General features: G+C 31.7%; 1 protein-coding gene across 8 annotated transcripts; it reads right to left on the bottom strand.

The window, feature by feature from the left end:
* Positions 673–23,173, bottom strand: LOC18604534. 8 transcript variants are annotated; one of them, XM_018118355.1, is made up of 7 exons: positions 22,537–23,170; positions 22,386–22,435; positions 22,199–22,286; positions 21,674–21,790; positions 17,388–17,510; positions 13,889–13,905; positions 12,399–12,493 (listed from the first exon to the last, which is right to left on the bottom strand). In XM_018118355.1, the coding sequence occupies exons 1-5, from the start codon at positions 22,963–22,965 to the stop codon at positions 17,439–17,441; spliced, it is 756 nt and encodes a 251-aa protein (XP_017973844.1). In that variant the 5' UTR covers positions 22,966–23,170; the 3' UTR covers positions 12,399–12,493; positions 13,889–13,905; positions 17,388–17,438. The 8 variants fall into 8 exon arrangements, with proteins under 8 accessions (XP_017973842.1, XP_017973840.1, XP_017973841.1 ...); XM_018118353.1 differs by lacking the exons at positions 13,889–13,905; positions 17,388–17,510 and adding an exon at positions 673–818 and having other exon boundaries at positions 12,338–12,493; positions 22,537–23,173; XM_018118351.1 differs by lacking the exons at positions 13,889–13,905; positions 17,388–17,510 and adding an exon at positions 11,562–11,842 and having other exon boundaries at positions 12,338–12,493; positions 22,537–23,173.

Consider the following 24,127-nt stretch of genomic DNA (forward strand, 5'->3'; position numbering starts at 1 on the left):
TATATATATATATATATATATATATCGTTCTCAAAATAGGGTTATCGTTTGTCAACCCTAAACAATGTGGTTAATCAAACCAACACACAGGGTGCACAACAATCTCACAATTTACATTTAAGTAATTACATACACAAGTAAAAGACCTTGACTATCATTGAAGTGACTCTGGACGTGGGTACTGCTACTAGATGCCATGGTACCCACCAAATGGCGAATACAAATGGACACTTCAATCTAGGTCCCAACTACCTCTGGAAACATGAAATTAAAAAGAATGAGTATAAACCTAGTGACTGAACATAAGAAGGGAACAAGCAAATGATAAGAAAAATTTAAAAATCATTATGCACTTATGTTAAAAACAATGCAATTTAGTTTAATTCCTCGTAAAACCATTCAATTTGACCTTTGATTATTTAACCCCTTAGTGTTGAAGGATCCATGATCCATAATGAAATCGAAAAGTGAAAACCACAATAAATATCCGAGCAAGACAAGCAAGACAGAGAGTTTTTCGTTGCATTGAAAATCAATTTGAAAACAATTAACAATTTCAACATTCAACATTCATTGCAATCACATAATATTTTCTCTAACATTTCTATGGTATGTGTAAACATGTATACAACCACCGGCTCATCAGCTCATGTGCACTCCCACAACGCACATAGCTGGAATCATCACCCACCGGTCATCAGCACATGTGCACTCCCACATTGCACATAGCTAGAATCAGCCGTCATCACCGGTATGTGCACTTCCACACCGCACGCGCGGTTACAATTATCACACAATATTATCATTCAAAGCATAACCTACATATCGCATAATATAAGAACACATGAGTTAATCACATTGCACAATTTCACAACGTAAAGACATTTCATCAAGGGCTTGTTCTCTAGCACATTTAAAGCAAAGGCAAATAAAGTTTTCAAATGATTCATTCGAACACGTGCATTTATCCCAAAACATTTTTAAATGCAAGTTCACTCACCTTAACAATGCCACCTAACAAAACTAGCACCTACAAGCTCTTAATCCAGGTAGTCCCAAAATACCATTAAAACCTATCATTGCCAATAAACAGTAATAGCTTCAAATATATCATAATTTAAACTTAATAATTTTAATTGGCATACACTTGATAAACTACATTATAGCCTAATTTTTAACATAGAATTCTAGTCTAATTCTCAAATCCATCATATAGACTATTTCAATTTAAAAGGTTCTTTACCTTAGTGAGCTTGGAGGTATAAAGATCAATAAAAACCTAACACTTCCAAGAAAAAGAATTTGAAGAAATTAGGAAATAAAATCTGAAAATATAACCCATAAGTTTATAAATTCCAAGAGTTAAAAATATATACCTTTTAGCCTTAAAATGGAGATTTAAGGTTGAAAATTTAAATGTTGGTGATGGTGGAGTAGAAATAGAAAATAAAGGAAAGAAAGAGAGATTTTTCCTTCTCTCTCCTAGGGTTTGGTTGTGCTGAAAAATGGTTTTAGAAGCTGCAGGTTTGGTGCCCAAGAAGTTAGGAGAAGAAAGAAGTAAGAAAAGAAAGGAAAGGAAAAGAAAACAAAGAAAAGAAAATGAAAGAAAATTGATTTTTTATGGTGGAGGGAGAAAATGGCGTTAGTTTGGTGAAAAAAAAGAAAAAGATATCTTTTGGTGAATATAAGAACCGGTTATGGCTGAAAAAGAAAAGAGTCAAAGCTTCCTTTGGAAGCTTTAACTAATCTAATGATAAAATTACCATTTTAGCCTCCAAGGTTTTCACCCTTTTTAATTAAGTCCTTCCACAATCTTTTAATTCCAATTTCTTCCTATTTTTTCTTCCTTAACACTTGTACCAATAAAATATCAATTTTATACTTCAACGCAGTATCACTATAATATTTAAATATTTACTTACTCACGTTAGCTTTATTTAATAAAGACACGCAAACCCCATTAACATCATTTTTCTTCGAAATTTCCTCGTTCTTCTTCTCCCCCACTTAGATTGACCATATACTCCTTCATGGAAAATTTTGACATTGAATAAAATATTAATATTTTAATATTATTTTATTAATAAAATATTATTTTATTCTAAAATTTTTCACGTGTCTCCTTGACACCCAAAATGTCTTATGATGCCCCGATTCACATCCGAATCACTTTTTATCTCGCTAATTCATCCTCAATAAAAATATTATTATTCAATTGTTATTTCTTCGCGTGTGAAATATTTTTCTCCAAACTATTCCTTTCACTTTTCATTACTTTTAAACATTCTAATTAACCACAATTGGCATCCGATAAGCTTTATTAGCCACTATATCAAAGTATGAGGTATTACAAATTCCTCCAAAATCGAACCTTCCTCTAACTTTTCTTCTTTCTCGTTTCTTCCCTCTTTTTACTTTCAAAATCGATTTTCTTTCTTTTTTCTCAAAGGTGCGATTTTTCTCAAAACCTTGCCTCACCCTTCATTTTCTTATTTATTCCTCACTTCTCATTGGACCAATTCATCCCCCACTCAAATTTCATGCACCAATTTCCTCCCTTGTTCATTGGCCAATTATCTATTCTCACTTAACTTTTCCATCCGCCACCTTCACTATCCCATCTTTTCTTCCTTTATCATTTATTTCATGCACCACCTTATTCCTCCAATCTTATTTCATGCACCACCTTTATCTTATATTTTATTTGGTCATTCATTAATCTATTTAAGTCACATGCATCCCACATTTTTCTTTCCTCATTTGGCCACCTAATGCACCAATCTCTTTACATGCAAATAGATTTACTCTTATTCTTCCTTTTACTTCACATGGGGAGGGTCCCACATGTTCCCCACTAACCTTCTCCTTTTTGCATGCTATAATTTGTATGTAATAGTAAACCTACATGCACATTTCATTATCCCACATTTCTTTATTATCTCAATTAATTCTCCATTCCTTCCAAACTCACATTTGTTATTAATGCTTATATCACTAAAATTCCACTCATTAAACTAATATTCTAGAACCAATAAAATAATATTTTATTCATCAAATCATCAAGATCATGTTATAACTCCCCCACGTAAGTTCAACACATAGATTATGTGAGTTTGTCCACCACTCACAATAGAAATATTTTGATATTATTTTAATAATATTTTACTAATAAAATATTATTAAATTCTAAAATTTTTCATTTAACTTCAAATGTCGAAATTGTAGATAAGTCCTCAAATTTTTTCCTTATTTATCATTTGACCCTCTAAACTTTTCATCCTTTACAATTTGCTCCTTCAAATATTTCTTCAATTTCAATTTCTTTTTATCTTCCTTCCTTTACACTTGTACAAATAAAATATCAAATTAACACTTCATCAAGGTGTCACCATAATATTTAAATATATACTTCCCTACTCTTACTTTATTTAATAAAGGCACGCGAGCTCCACTAACACCGTTTTTCTTCAAAATTCTTTCTTACTTCTTCTCCTCCACTTAGATTAGCCATATAGTCCTCTTTCGTGACTAATTTCAACAACAAATAAAATATTAATATTTTAATATTATTTTATTTCAAAATTCTCCACTTGTCTTATCAGGTCCCAAAGTGTCTTACTTTTTCCTAGTTTACTTCCAAAATGCCGTTTAACTTCGCTAATTCATTCTCGATAAAATATTATTATTTTATTATTTTCTTGTGTACAAAATATTTTATTTCAAAATATTTCTTTTACCCATCACCGCTCTTTGGCACTTTAATTAGCATCCATTGACCCTTCGTCTTGTCGATAAAGTCGTATTGACTTATAAACGAAGGTACAAGGTGTTACAAATAAGTGACGCTGTTTCAGAAAAATAAAAGGAGAAAATGGTATTTTCTCATCTAAAACTATAAATATGACACATTTTATAAGGGTTGGCAACCCTCAATCGCATTTTTACTAGGTAAGCACTTCTTAAAACCCTTTCAACTCATTTTTAATTAAAATCATCATTTTTAATGGTTTAAAGCTTGGTTTGTAACTTTAATGGCAAAGGATCTATTTTTAAGCTTTGAAATCTATAAAGCTCATCTTTTTAACTTTGGAATAATTGTTTTAGTACCTAGAAATTTCTATTGATTGCTAAAGTTCAAGGTTTTGTGGTTTTTCTAAGCATCCAAGCTCACCTAAGATAAGGATAAAGGATTTATAGGTACCTACGTATTTCTAGTTAGTATAAAGTGGGTTTAAGTTAGAAAATTAGATTTAGCTAAACCCGAGTAGTTTCGAAAGTGTTGGAAGCTATTATTACGAAATTTATGAGTCTAGATAATGATTGTGATGATTATTCAATGTTAAAAACACTTGAAAACTCCACAAATATCGTCAAAGCGAATTGTGATTAGAGCTAGGGATCGATTCTCCAATTAAGTGATTGGATTCACCATTTTCAAGCTATTTAATATGTAAAGCTAGCATGATTTCTATGGAAATGATTATTTATGCAAGTTGAATGATATCTTGGAAATGGTTTGACGAAGGTTTGAGTTTTCAAGAATGAAAACGGCTTTCTAAGCAAATAAAGTTTTAGTGATTGCGATTTGAATGACACAAGGATTTTCAAATTGTTTACTAATATACTATATATGTAAATATTCTACTATGTATTAGTTTTCAACAAGGGGCGACAAGCACTTTATTGTATGAAGCACTTGGTTTCTCCGATCTGTAGACAAGTTTGGGTACGAGATATTATTTATGTTTAAGGCATGTATGCTATTATGTAAATGTTTGCCATGTTGAAGCATGTGATGCATGATGGATTAGACAATGTCATTTCTGTCTAAGATTGCAATGTTTATGTATATAATGTATATTCCATATACTACATGAGATGATTGAGAAAGCATGATAAATGCCATGAGATTATGCATACAATGTATATTCCATATATTACATGAGATATTGAGTAGGCATAAGAAATGCCATGAGTTGTGTATATGATGTAAAATTCTATATTCTTTATGAGATGAGCTAGCATGTATGTGATGGACATTCCACATACCCAATGATATGAATATGAGTACTTGATTTGAATGAGCCATAATTCCACTTTCACGAGATGTAAGTGATGACTTCACTTCTATGATGCATCATAAATGTTCAAGGTACAATGGAATTATATGTCATCAGCCCAAGATTGATGGGGGTCAAACCGTCAATGTGTGAGTTTAATGTTAATGAGATGATGTCGATTGTTATGAATGATATGTTGCATGTTAAGTTTATTTGAGTAATGTTTATGAATAATTCTCTATGATGGCCTACAAACATGTTTGGTGAAAATGACTGAGCTTTAAGAATAGTCCTAAAAGGTAAAATGACCTAAGGAATGGCCAAAAATGCAAAATTTTGTCTAGAAAACAGAGTTTTAGAGGCTATCCATCGATTCATGTAAAACATCTATTGTTAGATAGCAAACAAAATGCAATAAGAAGCATTCTACTTCAAATCTATCGATAAATGAGTCATAGAATTGTATGTGTTAACTTGTTTGAATGCTTTCCAAAGGCAGAAAGGTTTCTAAAAGTTATCTAAACTTGTTTCCACGCAAATGCTATTTAAATTGTGTTTAAATACCATGTTTCATGAACCTTATGATTAAATTGTTTATGAATGGCATCACATTACAAGTGCATGTTTACGAGATACTCTTATCCCCTGGCTTGTCCCCTTATCGCATCCACTCACAGAGTCTTTGTGACTCACACGTTATTTTCACCATTTATTTTGTTGCAGATCAGTGATAACACTCTTGATAGTAGCCAGTGTCACAAAGATGTGATTTGTTCCTCTTTTGGTAAGTGATTTAGTAGCCATTTGCAGCCTAGAGGTCGAGTCATGTTTCGCTGACGAGTCGATGTTTACCTTATGTTTATGTTTACGAACTATGAACATGTTTATTTTAATGTTGCCCATGTTAGGCATTTTACATTGATAATATTATGTACAAAATTATGATGATGGCTCGAGAGCCTTTATGGACACCCTAGGGTGTTGGTGACAATTAATGTTATTGTGCATTATGACAGTGGCACTTGTTAACATATGTGAAATGCTTGAGTTTACACAATTAAGTTGAGAAGTTCTTTAATTGTATAATAAGTTTTATGAATGTATACTTAATGATATTATGTTAATGGATCTTATAAAATGCTTCCGTATGTAATGATGAATGTTTATGACAAGAGACTTGCTTAGGCCTAGCAAGTTATGATCATTTGGGTCCATGCGCTAGTCACGGTCCTTCTAGGAAATGGGATGTGACATACAAAATGAAAGGTATCGATTCTTGTGACCTTAAGTGCTGCTTTGAGGCAACTAACAACTAGTTTTTCCATTTAATGCACCCCAACAACTCTAAAACGCTTTCCTACTATAACTTGAAGCTTTTTACTACATTTATAAAGAGAGAAGACTTTAAAACACAATTGATCAATAATAGAGCAAGCTTTAAACTTAAAATTCCTTTTTATTCTCTCCCTAGCATTAAAGTCTTCACTTGTAATCTTCATTGAGCTTTATCTTCTGTATCTTTCATTTATTACCTTAAAAATTCTTTGTACTCATTAAGCTTGTCAACCTTAAAGAGACATTCTAGCTCATATATTTCTCATCATTGTACTTGAGTGTGATTATACCATAACTTTTAAAATATAGTTGTGTGGTTATACCTTAACTATTAAAAAGTAGTTGTCATAAGAAAGATAAGCTTAAGTAAAACTACCAAGAGGGAAGGTGAATTGGTTACGAAATAAAAATTTCTCTTTTTTCGAAAAGCTTTAAAGATGAAGAAGAAATATGAGAAAATAGGACAGCAAAACAAAGTATGAAATAAATGAGTAAAGAGCAAAATAATAAAGAGTACTTAATAGGATTTTTACTGAGGTTCTTCCTTCCAATACCAACATCCTCTCCGTCAATAGCACAAGGAATTCGAATCCACTATCAACTTGCCTTTTCAACAGGATCAGGCATAACCTTTACAACATGCCTTTTACCAAGATCAAGGGTAACCTTTACCAAGACACTACCTTTTTCAAGTTCAAGCATAACCTTTACACAAGATGCAACCTTTTCAAGGATCAGTCTAAACTCTTCTGCCTTTTGATTGGACATATAACCAATACAACAATGCTTTCTCAAGAATCTCTAACTTAAAACCTCTAACGAGGCTGATAAGGAAGTTTAGGTTCAAAAAGATGACAACTTTCTCAAAAGATATGAATGATAAATGAAAGTTTAAGTTCAAAAAGTATCAACTGAAGAATAAAAATTTGATCTTTTGGTTCTATTCTTTCTCAAAGATAAGACTTTTCTACTCACAACATTTTCTCTTGCTTTTCACTCTTTTCTTCTTCAAAGATGATTCAAATTTGTTTAGGTTCCTAGCTTTAACATTCTCAAGGTAGGTATTTATAGCCTCTATGATTTCTTACCTGTCAAAGTGAAATTTGAATTACTTCTTGTACGTTTCAGCCAACTTGCACAATTTTGTCACATATGGAGAATCGATTTGTTACTGTTGAGTTGTCAGTTCTTCATAAAGTCTAGAGCTTTCTATCTTTGGAGAATCGATTTTTTTATTTTGAGATGTCGTTTTTTTGTAAAGTTTAGAGCTTTTTCTCTTTGAGGAATCGATTCTTCTATTTTGAGATATTAGTTCTTCTACAACTTGGTGCAAAGGTGACACCCTTGTAATCTTGAAATACCGATTCTTCTACCTCAAGGTGTTAGTTCTTCACTATGGTTTGGCACTAACATTTGAATTTGAGCTTGATTTTGGCACTCCAATCTTATCTAGTTGTACCATCTCTTTCTTAGTAACCAAGTTTCTGAATCTTACTTTTAGTGCTTCAAGAACAGATATCTTCTCCATGTAGAATCAATTCTTTCTTCTTTGTTTTCGCTTTCTACATTCTATCCCTCTAGAATCGATTCTCTCTCTAAAGTGTCGATTCTTCACAAATCTCGAAACTTCTATGTTCCAAGAATTGACTTCTTCTTTTCTCACAATTGATTTTTTATTGTTCATCTCTACTTAAGAACTAACTTCTCTTTCTTTAAAATCAATTTTTCTTGTGATAAAGAAATGAATTTTGTTTTCTTCTCATTTAAGAATCAAGTCTTTCTTTTGAGAATTTGATTCTTAGGCTGACACTTTGAATTTGAAAACAAGAAATCTTTGGAGAAACTAAAAGACATTTCTTTAAGTTCAAGAGCATGATCAATCATATTCAAAGCATGTTCAATTAATCTTAGCATTTCAATATATCTTTCTCTTAAATTCAACTTCAAAACACCTTTGAGGATTTTCTTCATATATAAAAGTATCTTTCCTTCATTTTCAAAGCTCATTAAATTCAATCAACTTTGTCATTTCAAAACAAGAATAAATTTAATAATCTCTCTTTTTTTAATATGACAAATTTAATAGTTAAATTTGCTCATTGAAGAAAACTCCCCCTAATATTATGCTCAAGATTTCAAAACATTTTTCTCAAGTAAAGCTCGCCCTGAATTTGTGCCTTTTTAAAAAAAATTATATTTGAGTTTAAGAGCACTTCTGAAATCATTTTCAAAAATCCAACCATAATAAAAAGTTAAGCTTTGCAAATTTACTCACAATATTCTCCCTTTTTTTGTTATATCAAAAAGGAACAGAAAATAAAGTGTAAGAATAATAGGAAGAAAAACTCAGAGAAAAATAAAGTATTAATAGCACAAGTTAAGTATAAAGATCAAATGTCATTTAAGAACAAATCATATAGACATTCTTAGTAAGCGAGTTCAATCAATCATCAATCAACAAAAAGAGGATAAGTAAAAATAGATATTTCATTAAATAAATAAATATACAGAATATCAATTTCACTACAATCAAATTTGAACAAAACAAAAATGCATGCAAGTGCTAATGCAAATGTCTATGAGTCAATATCAGTGTTAGATTTTGAGCAATCAAGATTGTGGATTATACTAGAATTTGTCTTGTTCATTCTATCATGAAGCTTCACTTGATTATGGGCTAAGTCAATCTGATTCTGCACCAATGGTTTCACTCCTTCTAGTTTGGTCACTATTAGTTGCAGCTTCTCAATTGAATGACAACAGCGATCAAAGAAATTTTGGAACTAAGGAACAAACTTTGAAATTGCATCCTTAATCTTTTGCTCAATTCTCTCAAGGTTCCATTCAACCATCCTCCCTTGGATTTCAACCTTTGCACTCAAAAATTCATGTACACCTCGACCCATGTGCATTGTGCTGGATTGTCTGGATGGCCTTTGAGTAATCTGTGGAGTGGCTATTGATGAAGCAACAATGGTTGGAGCAAATGGAGTTTTGGTGCTGGTTGCTCAATTTCTATTCTTTCTTGAGCTCCATCTTTTTTGACCCAACTATTTTGTTCAGCATGGTATTCAGACCCTGTTCTCCCAATAGTATTCTTTTCCAAGAACTTAATCTTGTTCTGCATTTTAGGTTTATAATTGATGATGTCTATCTTTAGCTCCTCAATTACTTCACAAATAGCCATACTTAAACCAAATTATTTCTTGCCCCTCGAACTAGATATCTCATGTCTCTAAAAAAGAATTGAGCAAGAGCTATAAGTGTTTTTCTTTAAATGTGGTACATGAACCACATTTCCTCAAGTGTCACTAAGACATGCTATATTCCAAAAGGCCTTATCTTGTAAGCAACAATTAGGTGCAAAATTCTATCATTAAGACTAAGCCTTGAAACACTATTAGGGAATTTGGCTATTGTGACTGGTCCCACAAGAAACTCTGCATTCAATTCTTCTTTTGATATGGCATTTTCTTCACCCATGAAGGTTATTACATTCCTACTTTAGGGTTTTAGCTTCAACACCTTTTGAAGCAGCGAAAGTGAGATAACATATGACCCTTCAAACAATGAAGTAAAGAATGACTCATCATGACTAACAACTAGAACTCAAGCAGATTTGAAAGTAACAAGCTTTTTAAGAAAGTTTCAATCTTTTGATTCTTATAAGCCTACTTTTGGAGAAAGAATATTTCTTCAAAAAGAAAAGATTGAGAAATCTTAACTTATGAAAGGCTTTAAAGACGAAAAATATAGTTTTAAAGAGATTAATAGTTTCTTAACTTAAAGCGCAAGAGTCAGTTCTTATGTGATAATAATCAATTCTTTGTGCCTTAACTTTTCAAGAGTTTTACGATTCTCTTTTATAATCAATTCTTGAGTTTCGAAAGGTTGATTCTTTAAATTCCTAAATCATTTCGGAAACCATTTTGTATTTGAAAAATTGATTCTTCAAAGGCTAAAAGTTGATTCTTGAACTTTGTAAATTAGAAAAAACAAAGATTTTTTTATCCAAATCAAATACAAGAAATCTTCTAAGAAGAATTAAGTTCAATGCACATCGTTGTTTGTTTTGAATCATGCATGTGCATGGAATGATATGCAAATCTTATTTAAGCAACTATTATGTAAAAAAGATCATCAAAACATCAATCATTCAAATCATGAGTTCAAGGAATTAATCTTTACTCTGAATGTAATTCAGAAATAATTATCAACTAACTTTAAGTTATGATCTATGTTATTCAAACAACAGTAATCAATCAACCAAAAAGTATTCAAACAATCAAAAAATCATCTTTCATAGGCAAATTATTCATGGAATAGATAAAAAGTAGTTCTTGCCTTTAAACAAAGGAGGCCATATCATAGGTTGTCCTTTACCAATTAAGTTTGAAGATGCTATTACGGTTGCTTTAAGCTTTTTGTTTAAGATCTCTCAAAGATGGTTAAACTTACAAAACTTGGGAACCTACTCTGATACCAATTGTTAGAAAGATACGCTTAAAGTAAAACTACCAAGAAAGGGGTGAATTAGTTGTGAAATAAAAATTCTCCCTATTTCAAAAAGCTTCGAAGATGAAGTAAAAATATGAAAAACTAGGTGCTAGCTTTATTCTTATATTGAAATGACAAAATTGATTGAACTTAACGCGCTTTGAAAATGAATATGAAGAAAATTAATCACTCTACTATATAGAGTTATTTTGTCACATTTTGAATGCTAAAATCGCTAAGTCCTTGTGCTTTTAAGTTGGTTTAAGTTTGCTTTCATATTTTTTTATTAATAAGTTTAAAGCATGTTGAACTACTCTAATGTAAGTAATTCTAGCTCATTTTCATATTAAAAATCCTAATTTGAGCCATCACTGATTAAGTCTTTGTTTTGAAAGGCTCTCAAACAAGGGCGGAGCTAGCCAATTTTTGTTGAGGGGGCCAAAGATGAAAAAAAATAAAAGCTAAAAATTTTTAAAACTAATATGTTGAATTTAACCAACGATCAAAAGATTCATAATAGACAATAATTTTATATAACATGTAAATAAAAAATCAAAAGAAAACTTATAATAATTACCTAAGACGATGTTTCCTAGATTCAAATTCATCAATTATTGACTCTGTACTGAAAAGATTGGCAATATCTTTTTCAATATAAACAACTAAATTATATGCAAGAAACTCATCATCTATTTGTTTCGGAGTTTTGTTTTCACAATTTGCATTGCTAAAAAGGCTCTCTCTGTAATTGCTGTAGAAACCGGAATAGTCAAAATAAGGCGAATTAATCTATCAATCAAGTGATAATTCTTTAACTTTTCTATTTCTGCTAATCTTTGGCACAATTCAGAAAGTGTCTTAATATCTTCAAAACTTTGATGATGAGGTATATCGAGCTCATAATGCCTTAATTGTAACCTCAAAATAAGCCTTTCTTTTTCTGTGAAATCCTGAGAATAAAAACTCTGCTAATTTGCAAATATTATCAATATTGAATGATTTGTAATTGTTATTAAGATCCAAAGCAGTGCTTAAAGTTAAAAGTTCCACAGCTTGCTCATTGAATTTCGAATTCAATTCTTGTAACTGAGTATCTATTGTCACTAAGAATATATCAACTCGATAATGATGCTCCTCAGCTAGATATGATTGACGAGATCGACCTCTGCCTAAGATATATCGTGCACCCATGTCAAGAATTTCTATCTCATATTTTTGATAAATTTTTTTTACATTCTCAAGTAAATTAGACCACCCATCATCTCTCAACTTATGAAGGAGTGATTTTGTAATAAAAACAAGATGAATTACATTTAAAATATCTTGAGAGCGTAATTGTAATGCTTGGCAAAGAACATTAGTGATTCCCATGATCTCATACATCAAGTGTAATATAAAAATAAATTCAAATGATACTAATATTTTACTAGCAACAGAAACATCACCTTTTTGTGAATAACTGGCCCCTTTGTCAATAATACTTTCCACAACAGTGCATGTTGCATCAAACATTCTCATCAAGCTACAAATAGAATGAAAGTGTGAGCTCCATCGAGTATCTCCAGCTCTTTGTAGAGTTCCCACTTGATTTGCTCCTCTACCTGTTTCACGTTCATCACTAGCAACCATATTTGCAATGTCAATTGCTTGAGCAACTTGTAATTAATCATGTCTTTTAAAAGAAGTACTAACAATATTTATAATAAAAGTCAACTGTGTAAAAAATTTATGAATATGAACTACTTCTCTAGATGCTGCAACAAATGCTAATTGTAATCTATGAGCATAACAATGCACATAATACGCGTATGAACAATCGTTAAGTGCCAAAGCTTGTAAATCATTCCATTCACCACGCATGTTACTAGCACCATCATATCTTTGACCTCAAATACTTTCAACTTGAAGGTTATAACAAAAAAGAACAAACACTAATTCTTTCTTCAAAGTCATTACACTGGTATCACTAACATGTACAAGATCAAAGAAATGTTATTGAACAAAACCATCACCATCAACAAATCTCAAAATAATAGCCATTTGCTCTTTTTTAGACTCATCTCGAGCTTCATCAATAATAATACAGAACTTAGCATTTCCCACTTCCTCTCTAATTGAATTTCTCACCATATTAGCCAAAATATGCAAAATCTCCTTTTGAACATCATTGGATGTGTACTTAGCAACACGTGGAGCATTTTTCAAGACAAGCTTATGAACTTTGTCATTGTAAGATCTTAAGAACTTCAACATTTCAATGAAATTTCCTCTATTTTTTGAGAATGGACTTTCATCATGACCTCTAAATGCACAAGCTTGAAAAGTTAACCATCTTACACAATCTATAGAAGCCTTGAGCCTAAGCTGATTATTCAAGATCTCTTTTGATGCTTGTCTTTTGATAAGCCTATCAATATGTTAGGATTTTTTCAATAAATTCTCACAAGATTTTATAGCAATATTATGTGGGGAACTTGGATTTTTCCCAACATGATTCAAAAGTAGACAATTTTCTCCATTATTTACTTTCTTCCAACTTCTGAAACCCATTTCAATAAATGCATTTGAACCTGGACAATTCGAGGTGTTCTTACCAAAAAGGTAGCATGGCAAACAAAATATAGCACCTTTGTCACAAGAATACTCTAACCAAGAAGGATATAATTCAAACCAAGAAGCTTGAAAACGACGAGGATGATCATCATCTGATAGAGGATACGTCTTAAGAATGGATTGACATGGCCCACGTTTGAGATAAACACGACGAATTTCATCCTTTTGATTGATAAGAAATTCTCACATCATTGGTCATAATCTAAGATCAGATTCTATATGAAAAGCATCGATTTCTTCAGGATTGAGCCTTAGACGTTTTGATTTGTACTGCTCTTGTTCATGAGTTGAAGTATTAAGGTTTGGTGGCTCAAGTGTAAGAGAATCATTTGAGCGATCTACCTCTTTTCTTTTAAAAAATTTGTCAATTGTTTTCAACTTACTCATATTTTAATCAAACCTGAAAAAAAAAAAACAATATAGTCAACATTCAATATTCTTATTTATTTATATTTAAACTTAAAAAATAAAACATAAAACTATGATGAATAAAATATAAATAATTAAATACGAAATACAAGATTTCATATAATAGTTAAATAATATAAATAAAAAGAAGAAGGTAAAAGTAAACTTTACCTCTTCTTAATTTTACACAATGGTGGTAGGTGATCTCTATCTTTCTTTGTCTAAACTCACAAACTCATAAATCTCTTTTGAAGAATAAGGTGTGTTTTAATAGTGAGTTACAAGAAAAGAAAAATAAAAATAAAAAGACACAAAAGAGAAGAGAAAAAGAAAAAGAGAAAGAGGTGTAGAAAAATTTAAATTAAGATAAAGTTAAGTAAGTTTGTAAGATTATTTGATTTTTTTATTTATATTAATTATTAAATAAAAAATTTATTTTGAGTGGGTTATTAATAATATATAATAAATAAAAATTTTTAAAAATTTTGAGGAGGCCATTGATAAAATATATATAAAAAATAAATATTTTTAAAAATTTTGGGGCCCCCCCATTGTTGNAATATGACAGAAAATTACTGCACTTCAATTACTTTGAATGGAAACCCATGACAGAAAATCGAAAAGTGTTATTTGTAAAGTTGAAATTGAAAGGTACTGCACTTCAATGGTGGAAGAGAGTTGAAGAGCAACATGCACGACAAGGTAAGCTTAAAATCAGCACTTGTAAACACATGAAAAGCAAATTACGAAAGCAATTTTTACCTGCTGATTATATTATGAAATTATATGAAGAGTTTCATTATTTGAAGCAAAATAACATGACCGTTGAGAAGTATACATCGGAGTTCAATAACCTATCAATTTGAGTTGGGTTAACTAAGAGTAACGAACAAATTACTTCTCGTTATCTTGCTGGTTTGAATCATTCTATTAGAGACACGATGGGTGTAGTTCGTTTGTACAACATTGAAGATGCTCGTCAATATGCTTTATCAGCAGAAAAAAGAGTTTCACGCTATGGTGCTAGAAAGGCTTTATATGGCACCAATTGGCAAAACGATTCTAGAGCAAGACAAGATTACCAAACATCCCAACAAAATTATCGAGAGGCTGCCACAACCAATAAAACTAATAGAGGTGCAACCAATGTTGAAAAGAACAATAAAGGCAAGAGTATAATGCCTTAAGGCTGACAAAACAGTTCTAGTTCTTCTACAAATAAAGGAGGCAACAATTCCCATATTCGATGTTCTACTTGTGGGGAGAAGGGACACACTTCTTTTGCTTGCCCACAAAGAAGGGTGAACTTAGTAGAATTTAGGGAGGAATTAGAACCTATTTATGATAAATATGATGAGAAAATAGAGGAAATTGATGTGTATCCTATACAAGGTGAGTCCCTGGTGGTACAAAGAGTGATGACTACAACAATCAATGAGGAAGAAGATTTAAAGAGGCGAAGTATTTTTCGCACACATGTTGTTTGTGAGGGTAAAGTGTGTGATCTCGTTATTGATGGAGGAAGGGTGCAAAATATTATTTCAAAAAAAGCAATAGACAAATTGAAGCTTCTTACAAGCAAACATCTTCATCCTTACAAAATTAGATGGCTAAAGAAAAGACATGGAATACCGGTAACTACTCAATGTTTGGTGAAATTCACTATGGGAGGTAACTTGGATGATGAGGCTTTATGTGATGTTGTACCAATGGATGTTGGTCATATTCTTGTTGGTAGACCTTGGTTGTATTATCACGATATGGACCATAAGACAAAGCTAAATACTTATTCCTTCTACAAGGATAACAAGAGATATACTTTATATCCTTTTAAAGAAGAGACTAAGAAATCAACAACTTCAAGCCCCACAAGTAGCAAAATTGTTGGGTATCTATCTGTTGAAAATTTTGAAGTTGAAAAAGAATTGAAACAATTAAATCCAAACATCTATGAGGAGTGTATTAAGGCCAACTCGTAAGAGCCGAGTTTTTCTAACCACTGGGGACTGATGTAGGCGCATCAAGAATCCTATTTTATTTAGTATTTTCGTTAGCTTAGGATTTTATTTTCTTTATTTTATTTAGTTTGAGATTCTTTTTCTTATCTTTATTAAAATTTTAGTATTTTAAGTCTTCATTTAGAATTAGGATTACTATTTGATTAGGATTTATCTTAACTATTATAAATGGGTGATCTTAGATAGAAGATTATTATTATCATCTTTTGTTATTTTGAATATTTATTCAAGAGATTTCTTTAAAAAACCCAATTATCTTTCTATTGTTCCAACACAATCAACCCTATTCTAACCTAATTATTGAGTTCTAATTGCCCTAAATCTTTCGGCTACATCATTTAACCTATGTAGAAGGCTCTCATTTATAGTAGTCCCACATAAATGTAAAAGGTAAAAATATTGAAGATTGTATAGGGAACAAATATAATTAATTTTTCAAAATATTTTGTAGTTTAAATTAATTGAATTAATAGAGGATACGTGGCATTTACCCAGACTATTCACAAATCAGAAAACTAGACTATCTACATAGAACAATTGCCCTTATTGCCAAAAGCTTTTTCTTTTATATATTTATATTAAATATAGTTAGATCATTCCACAACTCCGAGAAAGGCATCAAATATGTCAAGATTAAGCAAGCAAAGCACCATGTAAAAAGTTAAAGTACTCAAGCTTTCATGTAAGAACTTGTGATTTCATTTGAAGTTTTGATTTCATTAATTCTCCGTTTGGGAACCTGGATTTGGGCATCAAAATTTGGATTTGGATTTTAAAATTCAAACTTTTTGTTCAGGGATTATATATGTTGGATTTGGATTTGCACCAAATTCAATCATGAATTTTAAATGGCCCAAGTAAAGAATCTAAAATTCTTTTAAAAGTGGGAATTTAATAAATTCAAGCCCTTTAAAATCCATTCTCAATTTAACAAAGAAGAAAAGAAGTATTGGAATGGAGATGTTTGATATCAGATTTTTTTTAGTCTATTTGAAAGTTATAAAATAGTTTGGAAATGGATGTTTAATTTTGTTTGTTAACTGTTTTGTTCTTGTTTGTGATTTTGTTAGGCTACAAAGAAATGTAAAAATTTAGAATGTTTTAATAAGTGAAATTCTTAATTCTGCTCAACTAATCAATAGGATGCCTATTTTACTTGTTTAAATGAATAAAATTTAATTATTACCAAAAAAATAAATTTTAATTATTAATTCAAATTCAAAACCAAATCCAAATCCTAGTAACCCAAACAATGAATTTGTATTTGTTTAAAATCTTAAATTCCAAATTCTTGATCCATACAAGCCATAGATTTTAAATTCATAAATGTTAGACCAAAAGGTGTGAAATTCAAAATTCTGAAATCCAAATCCAAATTCAAATTCAGTTTTTCCAAGCCAACCTAAAAGAATTTAGACAAACAAAACATAGTTTAAAGGAAGAAGGGAAGTCCGACCTGGAAGTATCTGAAACAACATCACTTGTTCTAAATTCTTCTTCAGTACAATTACGTCTCTGAAATGGAGTCATGTGACATATTTATTGTAGCTAGTTTCTCTTCAAGTTTTGCTATCCGAATCTGCATTCAAACATTCAAAGAATAACAAATGTTTTCTAAAAGTTAACTCTGTGTGTGTGTGTGTGTGTATGAAAAAAAAGGTCTTAACAACAAATAGATCTAAAGCCAAAAGCTTAAGACTCCATTTGGTTGATAGTTTGGTCACTTGCTCTTTACTTTTTGAATAGTTACTATAAAGAAAAATCAGAAGGTAAAAAGCACCAAATTAGGTTTAAAAGCATAATTATAAAAATAAATCCATATAGAAGTAAAATCATACATTTTGTTATCATAAAAAATTATATACGTTATCTATAATCCTTCACAAATATTGTTTGCTTTTCTATTGAAATGTGCTTTTTGCTTCTAGAAAAAAATCAAGTAGCAAAACCAACAACCAAACAGAGCCTTATTCTACAAAAAAAAAATGATTAAGATTGGACATCTTCTGCAACAACCCCAACTAGATTAGCCTGTTCTGATTTACACGTGCATGCATGTCCATGGAAGAACAAGATAGATAGTAGAAAACAAGAGAACGAATCTGCAGCAAGTTTAAAAATAGAAACCATAAATAAGGCATATAAAAGTCATTGGTGCGGCTCTATTGTCAAAACAACCTGTTTCACTTGCCCTTCTTCCGTTTTAGTTTTTACTTTCTTCTTTATATTCTATTTTTACCTTTTTTCACTATTTTATTTGGGTAGACACTCCTGTAACAATGTAGTTTTTTTTCGAATTAAATAATGCCATGCCTTGCTTATTTTTTTTTCATTTTGAGTTATCAAAGTTATCGCGTGTGCAACCATTGTCATGAGAGTGCCACCCCTTTCACTTGCACTTTTTTGTTCTAGTTTCTCTTTACTTTTCAATTTTATTTTTTCCATTATTTAATTTGTGTAATATCCCACTTCATTCAACTTTGTCCAGATAGAATGTTTCACATTTCACTCTGTTTTTTGCATTATTTATAAACTAGGATTATTAATGACATGTTATAAGTTTTAAATTTTTAATTCTATTTTTATTTACCTAAATACTTTATATATATGCTACATCATCAATGTTTCACTTGAATATATTATTATAAATGCATGCCTTTTAATTTGCATATTACTATTTATAAATATATGAAACCAAAAGAAAGGACATGGTTGAACATGACTAAGCCAATTTTTTTGACATGCGGCATTCTTTGATTTTTTTTTTTTTCATTTTTTAGTAGTAAAGGCTTCTCTAATATTTTCTCTTGTTTTATTTAAAACTTTTTTGGCACCTAGGAAACGGGGAGAGAGGAGGAGGAAGGAGACAAGGGAGAAGGAGAAGAGTTGGAGAAGAGACTAAGAGACTAGAAGAGAAAAAGGAAAAAAATGAAAATGAGAAAAATAAATAAGAAAAATGGACAATAAAGAAGTTATAACTAAACTTCTGCCTCTTGTTTAATGAAGAATGATGGTACTGACATTTCTTGTCATCATTGGTATTTTTTCACTACTAAATTTCTTTTTCCATTTTAATATGGTTCTTTTGTATATAATGTTGTTTTATACTTTAGTCAATCTAAATTATTTTATTAATTTATTAATATGTCTAAATTTCAATGATATGATATGTTTGTGGCCTCTTTGGTGTCGTGATTCTAATGTAAGTTAGATTTAAAGCACCTTGCAGCCTCATACAACATTATTTCCAAGTATAATAGTCTTAGACTGCTTTTGCTTCTGTTTTCCCCCCTCTTGATGGAAGTACATTCCTTTTAGTAATTATATCTATATTTTGGACTTTAAATGGATACACACATGATCTTCAATATTTCTATTACTGCATTTAAGTTATTGCCTCCATTATAATTTTTAATTAAGTATTGGAAGTATTGAAAGTGGCTTTTGCTTAACTTTTTGGGTCAGTTTTCTTGGTTAAACATATGAATGTATGTGCTTGATGATTTAAAACAAATTAGTTTAATCATATTTTTAGTGTTCTATTTTGTTATTGCGGAGCATTAAGATGAAATTACTGACCTCTGCAAGTATATTCTTTTTGTGGGGTTTGTACTAAAGTCCAGGTTTGCAGTAGTCCTACAACCTTGAAGATTTATTTGTGATGTACCAGCAAATATCATCTAACAATCCAAGGACAATAGACATCTTAACTTAAGTGAGAACAGAAATTTGTTTTTAAGATAAAGAACTGAATTTTATGAGGATTAGTTGTATTAGCCAAGAAGATATTCTGTATATATCAAAATGTTGGTATAATTTATTTTTTCCTTTCATTTTTGTTTAGTTAAACCATCCACCTGGATTAATTGTGGAGAATATATTCAGTATCTTTGAAAATAAAATACTATATTACTTGAAGGTCTAACTTGCATTTAAACACCATGTAAGGCAGGTGCAATAATGCTACGTAAATACAGAAAAGCAAATGGTAGACATAATTTTCCCTTTCCTACATTATTCTCAGAGTTTTTAACAATTTGACTTGAATATAACTCAATCTTATATGTAAAACAACTGTAGCTTAATTGAAATGATCTCACTCTATAGCAAGGTCAATCTATTAAAATTATGATTAAATGTTATGCTATACGATGAGATCATGTCTTATAACAAGACCAATCTTTTAAACTTAATATTAAATCATATGCTATACGGTGAGATCAATTCTAATAGATATACAAAAACATCTTAAACATAAATAGCAATTTTTTTTACCCCATCTTTGGAAAATTAAAATAATATTTGCTGATATATCTAAGATTCATTGCCACTATATTTATAAATATAATAACCATTAAGTTTTAATAATTACACCTTACACTTATTAACCTAATGCGAAGTGCAAGGTAGCAAACTAGTAAACAATTAATAGTAAATTGAACATTTGTAATTTTTGGGTTGAGGTGTAAACAGGCCAGGCCCCGATAGGCTCAAGCCAGGCCTTACGCTCACTCAAGAGATGTAATAATGGTGGCAAGTGAGGAAATAATGGTGGTAGTAGAGAAAATGTGGGGGATATAATGCTCACTCAAGAGATGTAATAACGTTGGGAAAAGGAACTGCCTAAATTTGGTAAACTGGTATTCAAAACAGCATTGTTATTGAAGGAAAGCTAATATCAAGGAGAAGAAATACTAGTACTGATGGGAAAGCCGGTAAAGAACTACGTAGATACCAAAAGGTATAGAGAGAAAGTAGTGAAAGAAGTTTTGAATTGTGTTAGATGAAGGATTCACAAAGCTAAGAAGCTAATTGAGGGATCAACTTATTTAAGATTTTATTTTGTTACTTTATTGTATTTATGATGCTTAACTGTAGTATTTTATAGGGTTATTATATTTAGAATTTTACATTTATATTAGGGTTTAGTATCTTAGTTTGGTTTTTCTCCATCCTATTAGGTTTAGTTTTTAATTGAAGTTTTGTTAGTTTTCTATTAGAAGTCTTAAGTATTTTCTTTAAGCTCCTACTTGGAATAGGGATTCTAGTTTTTAGGGCTGGCAGGAGCCTATATAAATATTGACATGCTTTTTCTTTTGGAAGGTAGATTATTATGAGAAGATTAGGTGCGATGCCTAGGTTTTCTTTATTTTGGTTGTGTGATGCAATCAAGGAACCCTAGATGTGAAGCTTAGGATCTTTCTTCCCTTTTTCTTTATTTACTTTTCCCTATTTTCTTAAGAATTTCAGATTATTATTATTTTAAGCCCTAAGCCTCCAAGCTGTTCTACATCAGTGAAGTTCCTGCTTTCAATTATGCAACGCAACACTTATTTGTACCTTGGGAGGGACAAACAATGCAGCCAATGAGTAAATTACAGTTCATCCTATAATATATACGGCGTAAGGCATGTGAAGAGGTAACTAACTGTTATACTTAGCATCATAATTGAGAGTGTAAAAGGACACTGTTTGTTAAGTAGGAGCCAATGAGGTATTCTTAGCATTTCAAGGAAGGAACAACCTCTTAAAGTGGCTGCATATCAGCACACCAAGTCAAAACTTTCTATGACATCCCAGGATTTGTGACTAAATCAAGCATTGCCACTAATCCTAGATGAACTAAATATGATAACCTGAGACATCTACATGAATAATTGTTGAAAAACAAATCATATATCTTCAAAGTAAAACCTATTTATAGGCCAGGGATGCGATCAATTCAGTCAATGAGCAATATACCTTGAATGATTTGGAACGACGAATAGAAGGGTCTATTTCCAAACATGTTGAATATGACTTTTGAGCTGCATCGTATTGGTCCATAGCCAAGAATGCATCACCTTGACAAATATAAGCCTAAGAAATGAAAAAAAAAAAAAGGGTGAAAATATCCTGATGACATGCAAAGCACAATGGCATTTTGTTTATTACAATTTTTGTACTGGTGCGATTGTTCTCATTGATTTGATAGGTTGTATAAGCAAGATTCAACTTTGAACCTCTTCCTTAAAATTAATTGTGGAATGACTGCAATATATGAGCACACATGGTAGGCACACAAATATGGATGCCAGAGCTGAAAACTTGCTATTTGTTAAAATGTGTTGACAAAACAAGCGCATACTTGCCTCCTAAATGGTACTTGCTTGAGCAAGAAAGGTCCCTTTTCTTAAGAAGCATAACTCATCTGAGAGTAAAAGATTCTTCCAAAGTTGTAATTACTTGCCTCTAAAATTTAAAATAAGAAGAAAGCAAATAGCTCACCCCGGCATAGTTGGGGGCTAAAGTCAAAGATTCGGCGGCATCCTCAAGAGCCCCAGAATAATTGTGGATTGCCAATCTAGCAACAGATCTGAATGCAAAACAAAATAAAAATGAATATATGATAAAAAAGAATTGACTCCTTTCACCAAAAAAAAAGAAATAGCTAGTACTTTGGATAGAATTAAACCTTTTTTTGTAAAGGATGTGAACGCCACCAAATGGTTTTAAATCTATAGCCTGTGTGTCGGAAACAAAGGAATAATGGTTATTCATAAGTTGTTATTGATTGCTCAAGAAATGTCATAACTGATTGCCACTTTTGTTACATTTCTTTATACCTGGGAGAGCAAGCGCTCAGCCTCACTGAAATTGCCCTCATCAACTAGAGCCTCAGCTCTCATTCTCAAAGCGAGAGCATCCAGGCTAGTCTTACTCTTACTCTTGTTACAAGCATCACCAACGCCACCTCCGTGCCACAATCCAACCATAAGCTCCGCCGCTCCGGCCGCGGTGCCGCAATGCCCCACTATTTGGCCGTCGGGCAGCAGGGCCACGTTGGGCCCAGCACCGCAGCGGCCAAGGCAGCCGCAGGACTTCACGGAGACATCAGGCGGGGCCAGAGCCGTGAGGATGTGGAAGGTCTGCATGGAGCCCTGTCTCCGGCAGGTACGATTGGTGCACACCCTGATTTCTTCCACTTGAGCCTCGCTCTTTACAGGGAAACGGAGATGCGGAGGATAAGTTGAACTGGTAACCCACAAATGCATTTGATTCTCTTAAATTCGTTGCTTCTTGCTTTCTGTGTTTTTTAAATGCCCTTTGCTTTGCTTTTGCTCACACTCTCTCACTCAATCCTAATCAAGTAATCAACAGAAAAAGCTCCCCCCGAGTGTACCTCTCCCAACACGTTTTGATTACTCACCACCTGTTTGCTGGTAGGCTTACCTGCTAGTCCTCGTACTAAGATGAAATGTTCATTTTACTTCTTTTATCTAAATCTTATCATTGCAGTCCTTGTATTTTGAGAAATGAATCGAATTAAGCACAACTAGACTATAGCCCGTGCCTTGCACACGGTCTCTTTTTGCTGTTTTTTTCTTTCTCTTTTTACCTCTCTTTTTCTTTCTTTAATGTTTTATTTTCTTTTCTTCTATGGCTTCCATGTGGTTAGAGAAAGACGCCCCTTTGAGACTTCTTTTGTCACAACCCAATCTCGGATCATGACCCATGCAAGGATCCAATAAGCACAACCCACTAAACCCAAGCAAGCCTTCCTATATGAATCTGTACATTAATTCATCTATCATTCATATTTTTTTAAGATCTATGCTTAATAATGTTTAAATGCTAATTTCTTCGAAGACAATTCGTAGAACCCAAGTAAATACTCGCACTGACATCATAAATTAAAATATACATAGATAGTTTGTCAAATGTATCTTAACAATTCACATTAAACATATATGTGCCTATACAAACACCTTGACTGTCAGCAGAGTGACTCTAGACGTGAGTGTTAACATTTAGTGTCAAGGCGACCTATCGAAAAATAGATAAGAGGAAGCACCTCGACCTAAGAATCCAACTACCTTCGAACCTCAAAACTAAAACATGAAGTTGAAAATAATGAGTATAAACTCAGTGAGTAAACATAAACAGGGAATAAGCAAACGATACGAAAAGATTTTTTAAAACACGATGCACTTATTTTAAAAACAATGTAATTTAGTTTAATTTATTGTAAATCCCTTAATTCAACCATTGATTATTTAATCCCTTAAGATGAAGGATTTATAATCTACAATGGAGTTGAAAGAGTAAAAACTACATAAATATCCAATCAAGACAAGTAAAACAAGGGGTTTCTCGCTGTAGCAGAAAGGCATTCTATAGCATATAGTACAATCACATTTTTTATTTTCATAACTT

This window comes from Theobroma cacao, chromosome 3 (assembly GCF_000208745.1).
Source record: "Theobroma cacao cultivar B97-61/B2 chromosome 3, Criollo_cocoa_genome_V2, whole genome shotgun sequence".
NCBI lineage: Eukaryota > Viridiplantae > Streptophyta > Magnoliopsida > Malvales > Malvaceae > Theobroma > Theobroma cacao.

What these genes read in the sequence shown, in the direction of transcription:
- LOC18604534 (XM_018118353.1), bottom strand. Translation starts at nt 22,965, where the DNA reads ATGCATTTGTGGGTTACCAGTTCAACTTATCCTCCGCATCTCCGTTTC. An exon ending in CACATCCTTTACAAAAAAAG is followed by an intron (nt 22,287 to 22,385) that starts GTTTAATTCTAT and finishes TTTTGCATTCAG; the next exon opens with ATCTGTTGCTAGATTGGCAA. An exon ending in GTCGTTCCAAATCATTCAAG is followed by an intron (nt 12,494 to 21,673) that starts GTATATTGCTCA and finishes AACGTGAAACAG; the next exon opens with GTAGAGGAGCAAATCAAGTG.